This window comes from Copadichromis virginalis, linkage group LG17, assembly GCF_057382275.1.
Source record: "Copadichromis virginalis isolate Kocher_CV1m ecotype Utaka linkage group LG17, C_Virginalis_male_GT1.1, whole genome shotgun sequence".
Lineage (NCBI taxonomy): Eukaryota > Metazoa > Chordata > Actinopteri > Cichliformes > Cichlidae > Copadichromis > Copadichromis virginalis.
The window spans coordinates 29,880,229-29,900,502 of NC_140634.1; the positions used below are offsets into that span (position 1 = coordinate 29,880,229).

The following is a 20,274-nucleotide window of genomic DNA, read 5'->3' on the forward strand; positions in this document are numbered from 1 at the left end:
AGACATAAAATTACATTTAGGGCTTGTTTATCTTGTCTCACTTGTTTATCTTAGACCGCAGGGCAGCTATAAAATGCACCTGGATATGAGTCATCATGTATGTTTTAAACTGGCTTTCGTGCTGTCATGTATGTGTTAGCTTTAGCTGGCCTTAATCTCTTTTATCATATCTGACGGCTTGTATCACTTTTCTTTCCCTTTCTGCAGTTGGTGTTGGAAGCCCATAATGTTCCAGAACTCTCTGCAGGTGTCAACTGTACATTTGAGAACCTGGCTGAGATGAATGGCTTGGTGGAGGGAAATCGGATAAAGTGCTCCTCGCCCGCTGAAAAGGAAATGCCACGAATAATCGTTGACAAAGGTAAAAAAAAAAAAAAAAAAGAAGAAGAAGACTGGAGTCATCATGTATTAGATTAGGACTTGATTGACTCTCAGGTACATGCACATCTGGATATTCTCCCTTCTGTCAGAAGCATGCTTGTCCTAGGGCAATGAGTGTTCTGTGAATTTTTGTTTTCTCATTGCCATCAGTAACTCAGCAAGCCTTGAAGCACTGCCTTAGGATATGTTTAGTAATTGAATGAACATTAGTTATTTGTCTGAATGTGGGATTTTTCTTCTCGCCTACCTTAACATGAATACGCTCTAGAGGGAGTTACGGGACCCTAGTTAACCTCGGTGTAAAAAGCAGAAAATCACACTTCACAGCGTGGTTTTACTACAGCATTTCAGCTAACGTGTAGCCTAGAGATAATATAATCTCTGTGGACAGTTTCCCTGTGTACCACTGCCTTACTGATCGTTTTCATTTACATGGAGTTTTTCTTTTGATAACCCTGTCCTTCTCTCTCTTGGGTGGCCAAGCTTGTTCTAATTGAGAAAACTCCCATCTGGGAAGGTCTGTCTGCAGGCAGTTGATCCTTCACCAACACTTATGTGTCCTCGTGTTGAGATAATGAAATTGCCATCCCTTGATTTTTCTTTCTAAAAGAAGAAATAGAGAACAAAAAATATTAGGATTCGGCTGTAATGCTACCATTTATGATGGAAAGGCTCTAAAGAAGATCTTTTCAACTGTTTGCGCGTCGTGCAAAAAAAGTAGTCTCTACATTGTTTATATAATGGATTCAAATGCAAAGATACACATTCGCGTTTTTCTTTATTCCTCGATTGCTCCAAGAACAGAAGAACAGAAGAATCACACATATATGTGCCTAACAGACATATGAAATCATTTCAATAAAGTTATCCACAGACAGACAGCACACATGTACATGTATAGCTGAAAGGGAGCCTGGGGGTGCTTTGGGGAATTTGAAGAAGAAAAAAAAAAACGTTTGTTCAATGTTTGCTATGTCACATGTAAAGCTGGTAATGCTGCAGTCATGCAAACATTGATGTGCAAATATGTACTCTGAGTCATTCACAAATGATCCATACAACATTTCTCCCTACCAACTGCTTGTTACCCTCCACTCTCACAAACATATGGTTTTCCTGTTTTAGGGAGAGGAAACCATTCCAAGTGTTCGTGTCTTTTATCTTCAATTTTTACTAGTACTCATTAGTCTAAGCTCAGTTGAAAGAGGGAAAAGGGAGAGCGATGGATGAAGTGATGAGAGGCGGGGAGAGATAGTTTTAGCAGGCTTCAAGGTAACATTTAGGTGGCCTAATTAGGACAGATCCGTTGTCAGTGGTGCTTTACTGTGATTGATGAATGATTCCTCCTTTGTTGGAGAGATGGGGGACAGACACGAGGGAGACGAAGGAGTTGCAACATGGAAGGAAGTGAGGAGACCTGGGTAGAGAGAGAGAGCGAGGATGAGAGAGAGACACATAGGTAGTCTAGAAAGAGAGAGAGCGCATTTAGATGTGTGGATGGGCTGTTGAATTAAACATGAACTCCTTCATTAGTGCCAGACATAAGGACACACCAAATACAGATGAGGCGCAAGCTCATGGACACGCACACTCGAACAGACACACACAAACACACACGTACTTTCCGTTTCATCTTCTTCTTCCTTTACCTTGTCAAAGACTCTCTCAAAGACTCTTCCAGGGGAATATTGTCCATCCCGAGGGATATGCGCCAACTTTTGTTTCTTGTAAGACGCCAGGAATAGGCAGCGTTAACCCAATAAAACCCTCTTCTTCTACTCTCTTTCTTTGCTAGGACATACTGCCTTTACCATTGCAACAAGCTGATCACCTGTAGCTCCTAGCAGTGCAGTCGTTTTCTTTTTCTTTAAAACGACATCTAACTCGACGTCGTAAAATGATATTTGAATAAGCGAATGAAATGATTATCATACAAGTGGTGTCGACCCCCTGCCTGTGCTGAAAGAGTAACGGTGACACTCTAACATTACCATTATAATACTGTTTTGTTTCTCCTACTTGTTTGAAGAGTTGAATGAAGCTGTCAATAACGGCTTCAAATAACGTGTTCTGAAACAAAGGCAATTCCTCCTTCTGTTAGTTCTCATTATTGTTGTCCTTGTCTTGTGTTTCTTTGTTTTGTTAGCAGAGTACAAAAGCTTTCTTCCTACCTCTGTGTATCAAACCGTTAATTTTGACTTTAATCTGTTTTCTCTAGGTGACCACCAGATCGTGCAGCTCTATCTCAAGTCCAAAGAGACCGGCCTGGCATTTGCAAATACAAGTTTTGTTTTCTACAATTGCAGTGTGCACAAATCGTAAGTTTATGTCTACTATTAGTTTCTAATTGCACTTCAGTGAGTGTATAAAACAATGCCAAAGTTATGTTGTATTAATATCTGGGGGGCCGAACTAAAGAGTTGAGGCATGCAGCACTTGCAATTAGTTTGTGTCTTGCTTCCTTGGCCTTTGGGGTGGCTCTGGCTCAGGAAGTAGAGCAAGTCGTCTTCTTACTGAAAGGTTCATGGTTCAATCCTTGGCTGCCCCAGTCTGGGTGCCAAAATATCTTTGGGCAATAACCACAGGTTACTCCCAATGCATTCATTGTAGTGGGAATGTTTGGTAGAAAGTGTATATACGTAGACAACGTGAATGAGATATGTTGTCTAAAGTGCTTTGAGTGCACAACTAGAAAAGTGCTCTGTGAGGTCCAGTACATTTAAAACAGATACTTTGTTGCAAATCTAATTCCTCTATATTGTTGAAAAGCTGCCACAAACTATGTGCAGAATCCATTTGTGCACAGAAGTTGTTACATTGAGCTTTTGTACTTCAGTGCATTTGGTGCTGCTTAGTCCTAATTCAAAACTATGCTCTCCTTGTAGGTGTCTGTCATGTGTGAGTAGTCCCTACCAGTGCCACTGGTGTAAATACAGACATGACTGTACCCATGACCCTCGCACATGTTCCTTCCAGGAGGGTCGAGTGAAGAAGCCTGAGGTGAGTCCCAAACCGAGCATGAGATTAAAAGTTTGCATTGGTTTTTGTTTTTATTTTCAACCTGTACAGGTATTGAAACACATTGTAGCACCCAGAAGGTAGACGATGCCGGTGCTAGGCGGGATTGTAACGATGTGCTGTCAGAATTGTTGTTTAAGCAGCTCTCAAGGGGGACCATGTTTTCTAGCATCACTTCTGTCTATAGATCTAAAGACTGTCAAATTACATCCCGTTAAGACATTGTCCACAAATCCTCAGATTTTACTGCTGCCCAGCTTCAGTCCAGCCTCTGGGTATTGAGCCAGCTAAGTTATAAAACATGGTGAAATAAATTGAGGGGAAATGTTTGGCTATGTGAGACTAATAGCCATCGGTGGAGGTTTTACATGCAAAAAGAGTTATGTTAAAAGGACTGAGACACCTTTCAGCTGTAGTGCTTCCATCTGGCATGAGCCTCTTGGCATGTCTCACTCTTGACTGCACATCAAAGGGCAGTGGAAGCTAATAAAACTGAGTCATTTCCACTTGCCCAACCCTATTCCCTGTGACAGCTTAGTCTGTGTGAATTATCAATAGTATTGGCAGCCAGTTCTATTCCCTTCGAAACAGAACCCACTGTAATTAGGCTGCTCTGCTGCAGAGGACAAGCCACTCACTGGATGGGGTACATTCAGTGAATGCCCCCAAAGCAGCCACTCCCCATCCTGTGAGAGAGAGGCTTCATGCTGATTTAGAGTGGCTGCAGCAGTAGTAGCCTTTAGGGCAAAGCGGCGAGGTAAAGGAAATTTAGGGGATGTCCCCGTGATTTGGGCCTGTGGGTACATTATTCCACGGGTATCTGCATTTCTCTGTATTTTTATGTGTATATACAGTGTGTGGCTGTCTTTGGCCTGTCTGTTTGCTGACAATTCGCAGTGGCTTTCAGGGGGAGGGTTTTACAGGGAGTGAGTGGCCTGTTAATCTTAGCCTGAGGTGAGCTATGATGAAGATCACTAGTGCTCATGTCTAGGTTGGCAGACGCCGCACGACGGGCAGGGACAAGCTTAGCCAGATTGTCTCCTTTGATGAGCAGTCTGCTCTCGATTGTGTTATTCCACCCGTGTTTCCCCCGAGCTATTCAACCTGCTCAGACGATATTATTTTCTTTTTCCGCCGTTTCCATTATCCTTTTGAACCTTCTGCTTAGTTAGGCCCAAGCGTGAGTCTTTGCAGGTTTACTTTTCCAATTAGCTCAGGCGCCGGTGGTCAATATTGACTCTGGATAATAACGTGTGAATCCTCTCCTATTGTGTTGCTGACTAAAAGAAAACCATAAATAAAGCAAGGCGGATTTTGGTATTAGCACATTAATGACATCCTTTTTTTTGACATGTTGTTTCAAAAAAGACAGGTGTTTTGCAGGCTTAATGACTTTTAATTTGCTTTTAATTAACCCCTCAAATCCAGGGTCATGTTTTTTTTCTGCTGGCCTTTTGGTGGGCTTTTTGAATTAACAGACACACAGTTCTACAAGCTTGATAGCATGCACACTCACATACAGCCATAGAAGATTTTTCAGATTTCACAAAAGGCATCAAGTCAACTTTGCTCTGAAACGGGATGGCCTCTTACTGCAGCACATGAATTTTTGTGTACTATTACAATTAGGGGATTTCAGGAAGTGATCTGAATAATCCCCTAACTCTATGCTAATGATCGAGCCAGGCAAATCTCCCTACTGGTTGAGCTTGTTGTTAGTATGCATCGGAGGACAGCGTTAAAGCCCAGCCTGGGTGTACGGTGAATGCCTTTTTATTCATGCCAGCAATGATATGGGCACACGGATCAGACATTTGCCTGTTGGCACATTAACTAAGGGCGTGTCCCTGTTTACCCTCCACACATGTCAAGGACTTAGCCATCATTCTGATGATGATGTGACAAAGGACGTGCTTGCAGCTTCATTCAGTTTCACTGTAGAAAGAGCCAACAGTCATTTCCAACCTCTGCAGCATTGATGTGAATAGGTTGTGTTTACCCAGTGAACAATATTTGTTTTCCTACATATTTAGCTCTGTTTCATCTCTCCTCCCTAATTCACACATGGTCTCACCTAAAGACACTGATGAAACTGGGGACACTTCCTGTTCTCTTTGTCTGATGAAAACCACAGGGGGATATTTCCCCCTCTTCTTCCTCCGTCTATAACACAGCATGTTCATATCCTGAGTCTCTGCCAAGCCTTACCCTAATATATTCAGTTGGTAGGAAGATGCAAAAAACACACAAATATTAATGTTACCAAAGATGTATCACTATCTCCTGGCACATAAAGCATCCTTGTCCTTTGTTGTTGTTTGATTATTTGCTTCTTGACTGCGTGATCAATGCCGTAGACTTTATTTACTAGGAAATTATTGATCAAGTGATCAGGATAATGTTATTAAAGAACCTAAATGCCAATTGTAATAGCTATTAGTTGCCAATATTAGACAGAAATGGTAGCGCGAGGTGCTTTGGTTCAATTCATGGACAAATCAATGCCATGCACACGCACTGACTGTTGAGGACCAGTTTGAGCATTTGCAGAGAAAAGAGGAAAAATGGATATGCGAAAATCGAGAATGAAAGCAAATGAAACAAAGTTGAAAAGAAAATTACAGAAAGGCGCTGAAAGTGAAAGTTTAAAGAGGTAAGATCTGAAAAATACGGGAATAAAAAAGGCACAATAACAAGAAACAGAAGCAGTCAGATGATCATAGAGGCTTTAAACAAACCCCTGAAGTTAGGGAAATTTATTCGGAAATGGCAAACAGAGAAATGATTACCAACAATGTGTTTTAAGATCTGGGCTGACAGATGAAGTTAGTCTTCCTACCATAGTTGTACATGTACGTACTTTACCTTATTTTCATTGTTGTTTTTTACAATCAACATTATAACTTAACTAACTTTAGTTTTTTGTTGTTAATGATGAAACAAAGTGGTTTGGATGAAGCCCTGATTACTTGTTTTTTATTCCTCTGTGGGATGTGCTTCAGTGCTGCTTCTGTATTCTGAAATATGAACATTTGGTTTATTGAGTTGAATGTTTTCATAACCTGGAAAGTGATGAAAAAACACATTTTAATAAATCCTAACAGTTCTTAAAAACAAATGGATGCAAATGCAGAGAGGAGGAAAAAATAACAGATATAGTAGGGGAAAAAAGGAACCAGTTATTTGGGAAAACTTTAAGGCAATGAAGGAATGGATGGTGGGATAAAAACAGGGATGAGAAACGAGTGAAGAGCAGAGAACGTGGAGAGTGTCTTTGCCCGAGGCTCTGTTGGATATGATAAAACAGAGGCTTGTTAAGGGGCGCTCTTGGTAACCACTAAGTGTGTGTGCGCATGTATAAAAACTTAAGATCCTCTTCATCTTCACACCTTGCACTTCTATAATTATGTCTGTCTCTCTCTCTTTCTGTCTCTCTCTCAGTCTCCCTCCCTCCTTAGCTTCAAACTATGCCAAGGGCTTTTACATTCACAGCTCCCATTCTGCTTCCTACTCTCTGTCACTTTCCCTATCTCCACCCATCCACACCTCCCACGAGGCTCTAATTATCAGATCTAAGTAGGTCCCAAAGAAGAAAAGGAGTCAGAAAAGAGGGAGGGCAATCAGCGAGAGAGTTGATAAGAGAAATGAGAAGGGTCAGTGAGATAGATCAAACAGCACAGGATGCGTTTAGAGAGATAGAAATGAAGGAGGGAAAAAGCATTACTGAGAATCAGAGGTGAGGTTAAAGAAAACATCGAGGCGGCGATGGAGACGGGAAGAATGAAGAGTTATTACATATTTGTGGGGAGAGGCGCCGACTTTTTTTCAAACGTCTTAGCTTATTATGTTGTTATGATGAGTCATGCTATTGACAGATACTCTCCTTAGTGATTTACTGCAAGTGTTTGATTACATGACTGGAAGAGTGTCAGTGAAGCTCCCGGCACCACACGCGCACCGACAGACACATAAAGTAAAACACATACAGTTAAGCAGCTAGTTCAATCCACATCAAAGTGTAGTTTGTAGTTCCCATCTCTCCCACTTTAATATTCCCCCTTTAAAAAAAAAAAAAAAAAAAAGCCCTCCAAAAACTTCTTCTTGTCTCTACACATGCAGATATTTTCAGTGAAATATGTCCTGGATTTTAAGATCCCCACAAATACACAATATGTTCACGTAATTAAATTTAGGAGAAACAACAGCAACATCTCTTTCCAGAAATTGTTTTCCTGTTGTTCTAAATAATCCATTTAACATGCTGTCAGTAGTTTTCACGGGGAACTAGAAAACTGGAAATAATTATTCTGAGCCACTGGAAAAGCTTCCTTTGCATTTAGTTAGTGTAATTTGTAAATTATGCGAGCGCCACAAATTAATTTAACCCCTGATTTATTGGATTGCAGTGGGAATCTGAGTAAAATAACTACTGATTTCCTTTCTTCTTTCATGGAACCTGTAATTCGAACCCCACTTATAGGTACGGCTTTGAAAGAGTGCAAAGTTTTCTGTCATTGTCTGCCATTTATGATTTGTATGTGTTTATATGTATGAATGTATTTGTCTGTGAATCTGCATTTCCTCCCCTGCTATTTGGTGCACCTCAGTCATTGAGCTAGACAAGGAAACAATAAATACACAGACATTAAACCTACCTAACACTGACATAAATCTCAACAGCAACAGCAAGCATCACTGCCAGCAGCATGAGCATCTCTAGCCAGCTAGGGGATATGCATGTGTTTGTCCAAACCAATAAAAGCCCACTTGGCCTCAGGAAGAGCTGGCAGTGATCGTACTGTTATACAAGTGTGTCTGAGTGTGTATGTGTACATACAAATATGAAAAATTTGAGCTAAGTAGCAAAAAACACAGACTACCACCATTATACACACTGCCTCGGTTGTAATTTCACTTCCGCATGGTGCATTTATAATCGGTATTTAAGCGAGATTTATGTATTTCTCCTTTTTCATGTTTATCTCTTCTGTCACAAAATATGATGTTTATTTAAAGGTGGTTAGGGAGGTTTTTTTGACTTCAACATACACGATGAATGATACCTCACAAATCTCTCAAAGAATACAGGGCTTGGTTGTGAGGTTATACAGGGAGTGCAGAATTATTAGGCAAGTTGTATTTTTGAGGAATAATTTTATTATTGAACAACAACCATGTTCTCAATGAACCCAAAAAACTCATTAATATCAAAGCTGAATGTTTGTGGTGGTAGTTTTTAGTTTGTTTTTAGTTTTAGCTATTTTAGGGGGATATCTGTGTGTGCAGGTGACTATTACTGTGCATAATTATTAGGCAACTTAACAAAAAACAAATATATACCCATTTCAATTATTTATTTTTACCAGTGAAACCAATATAACATCTCCACATTCACAAATATACGTTTCTGACATTCAAAAACAAAACAATAACAAATCAGCGACAAAAAAAGCCACCTTTCTTTGCAAGGACACTCAAAAGCCTGCCATCCATGGATTCTGTCAGTGTTTTGATCTGTTCACCATCAACATTGCGTGCAGCAATGTGGAGTACTTGGACGCGTGTGATGGAGCATTGTCCTGCATGAAAATCATGTTTTTCTTGAAGGATGCAGACTTCTTCCTGTACCACTGCTTGAAGAAGGTGTCTTCCAGGAACTGGCAGTAGGACTGGGAGTTGAGCTTGACTCCATCCTCAACCCGAAAAGGCCCCACAAGCTCATCTTTGATGATACCAGCCCAAACCAGTACTCCACCTCCACCTTGCTGGCGTCTGAGTCGGACTGGAGCTCTCTGCCCTTTACCAATCCAGCCACGGGCCCATCCATCTGGCCCATCAAGACTCACTCTCATTTCATCAGTCCATAAAACCTTAGAAAAACCAGTCTTTGAGATATTTCTTGGCCCAGTCTTGACGTTTCAGCTTGTGTGTCTTGTTCAGTGGTGGTCGTCTTTCAGCCTTTCTTACCTTGGCCATGTCTCTGAGTATTGCACACCTTGTGCTTTTGGGCACTCCAGTGATGTTGCAGCTCTGAAATATGGCCAAACTGGTGGCAAGTGGCATCTTGGCAGCTGCACGCTTGACTTTTCTCAGTTCATGGGCAGTTATTTTGCGCCTTGGTTTTTCCACACGCTTCTTGCAACCCTGTTGACTATTTTGAATGAAACGCTTGATTGTTCGATGATCACGCTTCAGAAGCTTTGCAATTTTGAGACTGCTGCATCCCTCTGCAAGATATCTCACTATTTTTGACTTTTCTGAGCCTGTCAAGTCCTTCTTTTGACCCATTTTGCCAAAGGAAAGGACGTTGCCTAATAATTATGCACACCTGATATAGGCTGTTGATGTCATTAGACCACACCCCTTCTCATTACAGAGATGCACATCACCTAATATGCTTAATTGGTAGTAGGCTTTTGAGCCTATACAGCTTGGAGTAAGACAACATGCATGAAGAGGATGAAGTGGACAAAATACTCATTTGCCTAATAATTCTGCACTCCCTGTATTGTAATGTGGAAAGTTAACTTCGAAAGATTTCAACCTCCACAGAGACTATTTTCTTCTTTTTCCACCATTTCCATTATGTCACTTTAAAAAAAGGAAAAAAATCTACATTTGTTTGAGAGTCACACAACCTCCAGTCTGTGCTGTTGGCAAACAGATGTACTATACTTCATCGCATTGAGAAAATGTAATGAAATATAGCAATTAGTCAATTTTTTATGAGTTTTCTGCTATGCTCGGGTCCTATTCTGCTATACTACTATAAATTTCATATTAGGCTGTTGTTAGCTGGTTGCCAGACAGTGTAATGACATCACGGTGTATCATCTGTATCATAATATTCAACTTTTGAGGAAATTAATTTGATTTTGTTTTCACAAAATGAAAATAAAGTGCGTCTTCAAGTGTTATATGTGTATAAATACACTTATATGTCCTATACTCGGTTATTTTGGCTCATTGACTTTAAGGCAATTATGATATCATAATATCTGATATGGATAAGACCCTTTAGTGGCCTGGATACCTGTGTGAAAGAGTGGTTGGTCAACTTTTTATTATATAGTGCAGTGCGGTGAGCTTGTATGCATGAGCCTCTAGACCAAGGCTCACAGTACAGGTTTGAATCTGCTGATTATGTAATGATTTTGCAGAAGCAAGTCCTTTTCAACCAACTTTTAATGTAAAGAGACATTTTCTTCTAATCTTTTCATCAATCTGAAAGGATAGATTTTCACCTTTAATGTTTTATCCAGATTTCAACAATGTTTTAATGTCTGGCAAAGACATTAAAGTTTTTCAGTCTTTTCAGCAGCAATGCATATTTTTGATCAAAATGCAATTTAACCATTCTACTAAAGTGGAAAACTAGTTCAGTCCATAACATTTTTAGTTGATGACATTCATTTTATACTGTAATGTGATTTTGTTTTTGTACATACAGTAAAATTTCTGTTAACCTTAGTCTACACGCATGTGCAAAAGAAGGGGAATTTTGCTCATCTCAAACACCACGGTGCAATTTAACTGCGCTTGCATGCATGCATCTATTTCCTGTGATGTTTGCGTGTGTGAAATCCTGTCTCCTCGTCATCATATGCAGCTATCAGTGTTCTTGTGTCTCTGTGTCTTGAAAATTCAGCATAAGTCCCTGTGTTAAGTCATACTCGGGTGCTTTCCATGCCTTCATTTCCACAAACCAGATCAAATTCATTGTCCCCCATTGTTCAAGTGTATTAACTGGAAGAGACATGATTAAAAATGGATTGCATCTCTCTTTGCTCTCCCACTCATTTTCATTCACCAAATATGACCCTTCGTTCTTAGGAAAATGAGATTTGGAAGAGCAAACACGCATGCACCGCAACTTCCTTCCTCTCCTTCACTGCTGAACTCCCTCACCCTGTGTGTCATTTATCTATAATGACTTTGTGAATAGTGTCACAGAGCGTTCCCCTCTCTCACCACACAGCTATCCAGTCAGTCACTCACTTAGCCTAACCCAATCAAGTGGCTTTTAATGAACTTCAAACAAGTGTTATCACCCGGTTCAACGTGCGCTATGCTTCACTCCCCCCAGCTCCATCCGCGTGGGGGCTCACCTTATCTGCTCGCCCTCTTTTTACCGTCTTTTCTTCTCCTTCTTTGACATGCTAAAGCCCGTCCTGTCACATACACTTAACGGTGTTTTTTTCCCCCCATTGCTGTGTTCTTTTGTTGTTCTTCTCCTTCATTTGACCAATTTTGCCATCTCTTTCTCTCTATTTCAACTACCCTTCAGAGAAAATAGTACTTAGGGAAGCGCTGTTCTTCATTTTCTCTCTTTACCCTGCTTTACCACCCATTTTACCTTTGACTTCTGGTTGTCAGTCACTTTCCTGTTCTCCTGATAATGCTTTTTGTTTCAGTTATCCTCTGTGGTCTTTGCCTTTCCTTTTCTGTCCACCCCTTCCCCTCTCCTCACCTGTTCTCTTTTTCTCCTCTTCATCCTTCAGGCGAGTCATAGGTGCTCTATATTTAACCCGCTAGTCACACCTGAATGGATTGGCTGTTAATTTTAGACCTCCAATTGCTAAGTGACTTTTACCTCTGTCTTGGTCTTCCCCTTTCTCTGTTATTTTTTTTCACCTAACATGGGCACAAGTATCACAGAAAAAAATCACAAATTTTCCACAGCAGACCCTAGATTTTGAAAAGGAAATGCACAAATTCAAACTCAGAGCTCATAGTCTATCAGAATAAGTACCTTTTTTGTTATATCATTAATGCTCCTCTCCTGTGGGTAATGACATTAGAGTACCTATTGACCTTCACTCGTTGAATGTGAGCAGGCCACGGGCCTGTAGGAAACACAGCTGACCTCTACTCAACAGAAAATCGAACAAATAAAAGCACTAAACACTGAAAATATACTGAAGTGTCATTAAATTAAACTAATGTTTGTGAAGTACTGTTAGGTGGTATGCTATCTAGTGAGATAAATGATAAGTGTGAATGTCTCTGTGAATTTGCAGCTCATTGTGTGTTAGTCAGATTTTAGGAAATGCCCTGATGCAAGCAGCAACTTTCCTTACTGCCTAATAAAAAAATTAAACCGATTTAAATTGTTTTCTTTTTATTCACATCATGAAAAACAGCATAGGTATGAACTTTTTTGCAAAAAACAGTCCTATAAGCAAGACTGGGCTAGCCTTGCAGGAGATCAGTGCTGCATTTGACCCCAATGATGGGAAAGAGTGACACATCTTACTGAGAACCAAAAGGACAAAAAAAAACGACTTTCACTCCAAAACCTTTACAAAAGTTACATTAAAACAGAGACCAAAAAACTATTTTGGTCTCTGTGGGTAGCTAGCCTATGCATTTGCACTTTTCATCCAGATATGGGAGTTGAGGGATTTTGATTGGCAGGTGTCTCAACACAGCCAGCTATAACTTGTTGGTGTTTGCTAATTGAAGTTGATGGACCTGTGCACTGTGTTTGTGGTCTCGGTTCCTTTTTGAAGAATGTTTAATGGGATAATTTGACAAAAGAGATATCCTTCTCTTTCAGTTTTGCTGACAGATATTTTAGGATTTTACTGGTTATTAATTAGCAGGCGTGTTTCTCTTACTTGTGAATCCATGTTTTTAAAAAGCTTTCATTCATCTTTCATATGGTCTGTGGATTAAATGAAGTGCAAGTCACTTTAAGACAGTGCTTACACTGCAGAAATCAACTGCACTTCTAACAACAGTGAAGTGGAGAATGCATTTGAATCAAAATATACAAAAGGCTTACTTAAGCAAAAGCTCAACAGCGACACTGTTGGATCTCTTTGAGTAATGAGGTTTTATTTGCAATTTGGCATTAGACCCACTGACCACCTTTCTTGTTTCTCTGCTGCTTTGCCTCCAGGGGTGTCCCCAGTTGCTGCCTGCAGAAAGGATACTGGTGCCTGTCAATGTGGTGAAGCCCATCACCCTACGGGCTAAAAACCTTCCTCAGCCACAGTCTGGACAGAGGGGTTACGAGTGTTTGCTCACCATCCAAGGAAACGAGCACCGGGTTCCTGCCCTGCGCTTCAACAGCTCCTCGGTGCAGTGTCAAAACACATCGGTGAGAAGAGTCTGTCTGTGGGTGTCTGTGTGTTTTCAGTGTCGCAGCTTGTGTGACATATTATCCTTGACCACCACCCACCTACACCTATCTTTGTACAGATGGCCCATGTCTGCAAACTTTTTCTATAAAAGTTAGATTACCTATAAAAGATGTTTTTGCAATCTCTCTCCTTCACATACAGCCACATGCACACACTGATTCCAGCTGAGGGATTTTTGGTCTTCCAGCTAGACAGGTGGTAGATGAGATAAGTGCCTAACTTTGTCTCTAGCTGCAATGATTCTCCATTCACTGACTGAATAATGCATTGACAGGAACGAAGGATGAGCATGAAAAAGGCTTTATGCTGGTCTTGATGCTAATTGTCTGTTGATACAATAACATCCCATCTTCCTGTCTATCTTCATCACTCGAAGTGTGTATGTCAGTAAAGATGACTGTGGGATTTGTGCGCATAATCACTGCACATTCCAAATATTGTACTTTGATTGAGCTGTGATGGAGGGAAACTGTAATTTAGCAGAAAATGATGATTCCTGCACCAACCCTCCATTCTGCTAGTGTTACAGAACCAAATGAAAAATAATCTCTCAATGCTCGCTGGTGTGTATAGTGTGCGTTTGTGAGTTTAAAGCATGTGTGTTTGAGTTTGTGTGTGTATTTTCACTGTGCGCGTGTGTGCACATGTGTACAGCAACTTGTTGAGGATGGATTTTTGCATTTTCAAAAAAGTATTTTGATACCACAGGCTTTTTCAAACTTAGAGAGAAACAGTTAAGACTTTGTATCTCTCATTTGCTTTTCCCATGTCTCTTCCTTCCCTCTCTGGTTGCTATGGTGATAGTATTTCTATGATGGGATGGAGATGAGCAGTCTTCCCGTGGAGCTGACCGTCATCTGGAACGGAGATTTCAGCATCGACAACCCCGCCCACAACAAAGGTAAGCATGCACAGATGCATGAGCATCTGTGTAGGCACAGGCACACACATGTGCATACATGCACATCCACACACGGACACACGCACACGCATATCAGCTCTTTCCATATTTCTCGTAGTATCATAGAAGAACATATTGAGTTCACAGTCTCTTACAAACTCACTTAAACACACATGTGCATGCACACATAGACACACTCCAAAGCTGCTGCTTCCCCATTGTTGCCCTTGGAGCCCATCTCCATGGCAACAGGCGGGTGGTGTGCTGAGGTGCAGCATCCATTCCCTGATGTTGCCATGTAGTGGTTAACTTTACCACATCCTCTCATACGCTTTCGTTTTGTCTCCCTGTCTGCCTGTCCAGCACATGACTGTTGTCTTTTTGTCTTTTTTCAAACTCTCTAAATTTAGTTTTCTCACTACCGTTCAAACATAATGTCCCCCAATTCTGCTGTTTCTATTATTTTGACACCTCTCTATGAGTTTGGCAATCTTTCAGTCTCCGTCTCCACTGCCTCTCTCCTTTATTTTATTCATTCAGTAAAGCGCACTGACATAAATTTCACTTCAGCCAGGACCACTATAGGCATAAAAGAGAGTATTTCTATCTGTAGTCATTCTTATTTTGTGGTATGGCTCTGTTCTCTGTCCCAGAAATTGGAAGAGCAAATGCAAAAAAACCTTTGCATCATATACAAAACAAATGAGAAAACATCAATGACAAAAAATGTGGCATTAAGTTAGAAACAGCATGAGAGATTCCATTAAGGCATTTTGCAAAGTGGCTTGCAGATGGTCAGTAACCGTGGGTGGGTTAAAGCAGCTTAAAAATCACCAACTAGATGTTTAAATTGGTATCAGGTGAAGCCATCAGCTGGTGTGAAGCACTGAGCTCAGCTGTTTTACTATGACTGTAACTGAACTTGCTTTTAGGGCCTGTCTGATATAACACTAACTACTAAGCCCTAGTAAAGAAATTACATTTATTATTTCTTTCTCTATATGTAGAGAACAGGGGAGTACATTACATTTCTCTATTATTATTATTATTTCAACCTTTCTTAGTTTTTTTATGTCCAACCTTTCATCCTTTCATGGTATATCAGCACTGGGTTTTTAAGAATTCAGGATTCAGCTGCTGAGCTTGATTCAGTTTGGCCACTGACAATCCACCACTTTAAGTGATTCATGCTGGGGGTTATACTACTCTGACAGGAAAACAGCTTATTTTAACCAAAGGCAGTGGAGTCAGGCATAAGAAGCATGTTGTTAAAATGTGTATTATATGCCAAAATGACACTGTGCTGTAAGGCAAAGTTTGTAGAGTGTTTGTGTGTGTTTCTGGTTGTGTGCATGAGTGTCTGAGTCAAATGTGCTCTACAAAACATATCCTTAAGCATAACTGCAGAATCAAAGAAGCAACAGAAGTTAGAGAACCTTGAACTAGAGACTCCTCCACTACTCTCTTCCTTCCTTTGTTTGCTTGTGGAGGAAGAGGCCTATAGGGCTTTTTAAAAAATTTAGTTATTTTTTGATGGGCAGATCACATACAAAATTAATGGCAATTAAAAAGAAAATGGTTGCTCTGTTGCCATGGAGATGATATGTTAAATGTGCGGTGGGTGAGGAGTGGCAGGCGGCAGTAGTGTAGGAAACTCAGAGGCAGGGTGGGATGCCTAGGGAGTGTGTAGAGATGATGATGGAGCGATAATGAGACAAAGATGTCAACAAATGTCTATCATAATATTCAGTTTATTTATAATTTTTTTGCATTGTTCAAACAGCTTTATGTAGATGTTGAGTGATTTGGGTAAACTATAAAACAGTTTCTTTTGTGTTTTGAAGTCTTTTGTTACTTTATTTGATTTTTGCCCAGAATAATTTTTAGCTGCATTTGGAGTCATCATTTGTAAAAAGCTTGTTCACTTTTCTCCCTTCTTTCTCCCGTCTATCTTTGTCTTATCTCCTCCCGCCTGCGCAGTCCATCTATACAAATGCGACGCCCAACGAGGAAGCTGTGGTCTGTGTCTGAAAGCGGACCCTTTGTTTGGGTGCGTCTGGTGCAAAGGAGAGAACCGCTGCACCCTCAAGCAACACTGCGCCAATGAGAACACGTGGCTAGAGCACAACGGCATCAACAGCAAGTGCACCCACCCACGGATCACCAAGGTGAGACGTATGCATCAGCGTCCACATGTGTTCACACAGTTTACACGTTAGCACATATACGGACCAATCAATCCAGCTATTATTGTAAAAACCTTTTGCCTGAAAGGCCATACATACACACCTTAATTATAGTGCGCTCGTGGGAACATAGTCATACTCATCACCTCACTGACGGTGTGGCAGTCGATCATCTCAACATAATGGCAGAGGCTGTGAGTCATTATCAGCTATTCAGTCTGACACCATTTGTGAAGAAGGATATGTTTTACACCTTTTTGTAGTGCAGCAACACATCACAGGAAAAAAAATAAGTTTCAATGATAATGGCATACGAGAACTACAATTACAGCAGTCGTGTAATTTAGCATTTTAGATGTCTTTTCTTCAAACCGTAGGGGGACAGTAGTTATTTTTTGCCAACGTTAACTCGAAATGTCAATGTACAAACACATATACAGATCTAGAGAGACAAATCATCCTCACTCTTGTTAGTTATCAATCAGCTGCACAGATGTTCAGGTGAATCCCTGCTTAACCCAGCGCCATGTGGGGTAAATAGACTTGACCTGTGCAAGACACATAAAAAGGGTGAAAGCAGCAGTGATAAGGGTCAGCAAGATGAAGGATAATAGGACATAAAGGAAAGATGGATGGAAAGCTGCCAGATGAAGGAAGAGGAGGGTGGATTTGGGGGAAGGGGGAGAGGCAGTGATGGATGGCTAGGCTGAGCCAGAAAAGAGTCACATGAGGCTGAATGACTGAAAAGAGTCCCCCCTTTTACCCGGGTCCACTTTTCCAGTGATGGATATAAAGGTCCACTCTGCATCCTTTTCCTGGGAGGAGAGTTGAGGGCAGATGATGACTGACTGTGGATGAAACATAGAACAGATAAAAACGACAACGAGGGGAATGCCTTTTGTTGTCCTGGAGATTGATACGGACAGAGAGTGGGAAGAGGGGTGCGGAAATGGAATCTGACCCTCTATCATCCTGGATGTAGCGGCATTCAAGTAACTGCCTGATCACAAGGAATCTGGCTGCTCGCTCATGAGATGTTAACCTGATGGGTTACGACAGAATCGTCTAATTTCCCCCGAATTGCTTCTAAATAAAGGAGCAAGACAGATAGAGGGAAACAAACATGGGGGAGTCATAAGAAGAAAAATAAAGGGGCTTATTGTAATTACTCGACCCTCACAGATGACCCAGAGTACTGTCATTATTTTTATTCGTTCAGAATCAACTCTTAAGAAGAGTGATGTCATGATGGTAACATTTTGTCCCCTCCACCCCCACCCTTACACTTATTTAAAGAGTCTGGATCAGTCATTTGCACTCTGTCATTCCACTTCTCTAATGTTTGTCTTCTCCCGGAGCAGTGGATTTATTCTTGGAGATGGGCCTGTATTTCTCCTTACATCCCCGAGGCTGCAGCGGGGACATATTGCAGCCTTCTCACGTCCCCCATAAAAACTGTCAGTGGGTGAGGAGTGAGGACTTTCCCAAGACAACCCAGGCCCTAATGCATTCTAATACGCTTCATTATAATGACATCTCCCATCAACAATGAGAGGGTGAGACTCACATAGAAAGATGAAAAGTGAAAAGGAGAGAGAGAGAGAGGGAGAAGTGATTAAGTGTTTGCCTCTACCCAACCGTCAATTATCTTGTCAAAGTCACAAATCTAATCAATGCCTCATTGCGTCTCTCCTCTTCGCTCTCCCTTCTCTCTCTCTCTCTTGGTTTCTTTTGCTTCTTCCTTCCCAGCTTCCCTCAAAGTCCTTCTCCCGCTCCATATTTGTTAATAAATTGAGAGCCACGAGGCATTGTGTGCAATCTTTTTAATTGCATGTATTGTAGCCCTGTTCCCAGAAGGCTCTGTTTTTTCATTAAGATATCAGCAGGGAACTTTATTAATCAGCGACGCCGAAGCATACGATAACGATATCTCCCATATGACAGTCGCAGGACTTGTGTTGTGCATGACCTGGCTTGAGTTTGCCTGAGTTATTTGACTGGTGAGTTCAGTACTCAAATAGTCAAATTAAATGCTTTTGACGTGCTTGCGGTAGTGACATACGGAAAGTCACGCTTTAAGCTATGAGATAAAGGCAAACCCACTCACACAGCACTCTACCTGTGAACACCGCAGGGGTTCACGCTGCCAACTTTTACACTGCACAGAGAAATGACAGTCACCATTAAAGCTGGGCTCCTGCCTGCAGCATGAAGCCTAGAGGACTTTTATTTGGCAGAGACAGATAGACACAGACTATTCTGTGTCCATCTCTCACATCCATCCATCTGGACGGGCCTGATGATGTGTACTCACACGTACACTGACTGGCCAAAAAGTAATTGTGTGAGTAAAGTGTTGATGGATGTTGGAACCACATCATCAACAATGAGAGATGTTACTGATAAATCAAAGGACATTGTGATTACTGCAAAGGTGTCACCCGATGCCATGATATAAGTTAATCTTATGAAATACTTCACAGTAGATTTCAGTGTACACCAGATAGAGAAATGACAGTTGTTGACCCCGAGTCTTGACCCTTTACCAATCACTGCATCGGTCCCGTTCCCCAAGCTACAGACTGCTACCTAATGTGTGAACTTGAGCGCTTATCCCCAAGGACCTTGTGAAAACCAGCCATAAACTAAAGAGTTGACTACCATTTGAAACACCCTTGTGATATTATTTTTTTGTACAACCACAAATTTATAACATGAATATTTTTGTGCCATATTCTGGTTCATTCAGATTTCACATTGTTTTGCATGCCTATTTGTTCATTTAAGATAAGCCTCAAATACAGTTTTCTTTTAAAATAATGACCTCTAAACCTAATTACACAGATTTGGATAAAGAATGGACAGGGTTGTCCAGTTAATGGAAAGCTAATGGAAACATGTGAGAGATTTATTATGTTAATTCATTAAACTATCAATGAATTATGGATTAACTTACTACTTAACAAAACTAACTAAATTATATATATTGTCTCATTGCTGTTATCATGCACATTACCTTGGAGAATTAGCTTTCCACCACTTTCTATTTTTACGTTGTCAGGAAAATAATTGTGTTGCGTAAAAAAAACGAAACTAAATAATGTTCATAATCATCATTTCCAACAGATCACCCCTCTGCGAGGCCCCAGGGAAGGTGGCACACTTGTGACTATCCATGGTGAGAACCTGGGACTGGACTTTAGGGAGATTCAGGGTAATGTGAAGGTGGCTGAAGTGGATTGCACTCCAATACGTGAGGGCTACATCCCTGCTGAACAGTAAGTCACATGTTGATCACAGTAAATGGTAAAAAAATAAGGTAAATGGCCTGCATTTGTATAGCCCTTTTCTAGTCCTTAAGGACCCCAAAGAGCTTTCACATAATGAGCAATTAAAAAAGGTGACATGACTAAGCATTAAATAACATATCATGAAATGGTCATTATCAGCTTAAAAACATTCATTCAGAGCTGCAATGCCAAACCTTTGACCTTGTGGTAATGAGTGTAATCACACAAACACTAATGCCGGTTGCTTACGATGAGGAAAAACCCCTCTAATGGTGTCCATGTTTGTCCTCACCATTGCTAGCTTCCCTATTTTAGGCTGTAATCCTTCTCTGAATGAATGAAATAGATCA

General features: G+C 40.8%; 1 protein-coding gene across 1 annotated transcript in view; it reads left to right on the forward strand.

The window, feature by feature from the left end:
• The window catches only part of plxna4 (plexin A4), a 243,291-nt gene that overhangs the window by 168,624 nt on the left and 54,393 nt on the right, over nucleotides 1-20,274 (forward strand). Inside the window, exons 7-13 of the mRNA XM_085437437.1 lie at nucleotides 208-361; nucleotides 2,600-2,699; nucleotides 3,267-3,381; nucleotides 13,304-13,504; nucleotides 14,352-14,448; nucleotides 16,429-16,616; nucleotides 19,761-19,912. Of these exons, the coding sequence (XP_085293563.1) occupies nucleotides 208-361; nucleotides 2,600-2,699; nucleotides 3,267-3,381; nucleotides 13,304-13,504; nucleotides 14,352-14,448; nucleotides 16,429-16,616; nucleotides 19,761-19,912 (1,007 nt within the window). The remainder of the gene's footprint in view (nucleotides 1-207; nucleotides 362-2,599; nucleotides 2,700-3,266; nucleotides 3,382-13,303; nucleotides 13,505-14,351; nucleotides 14,449-16,428; nucleotides 16,617-19,760; nucleotides 19,913-20,274) is intronic.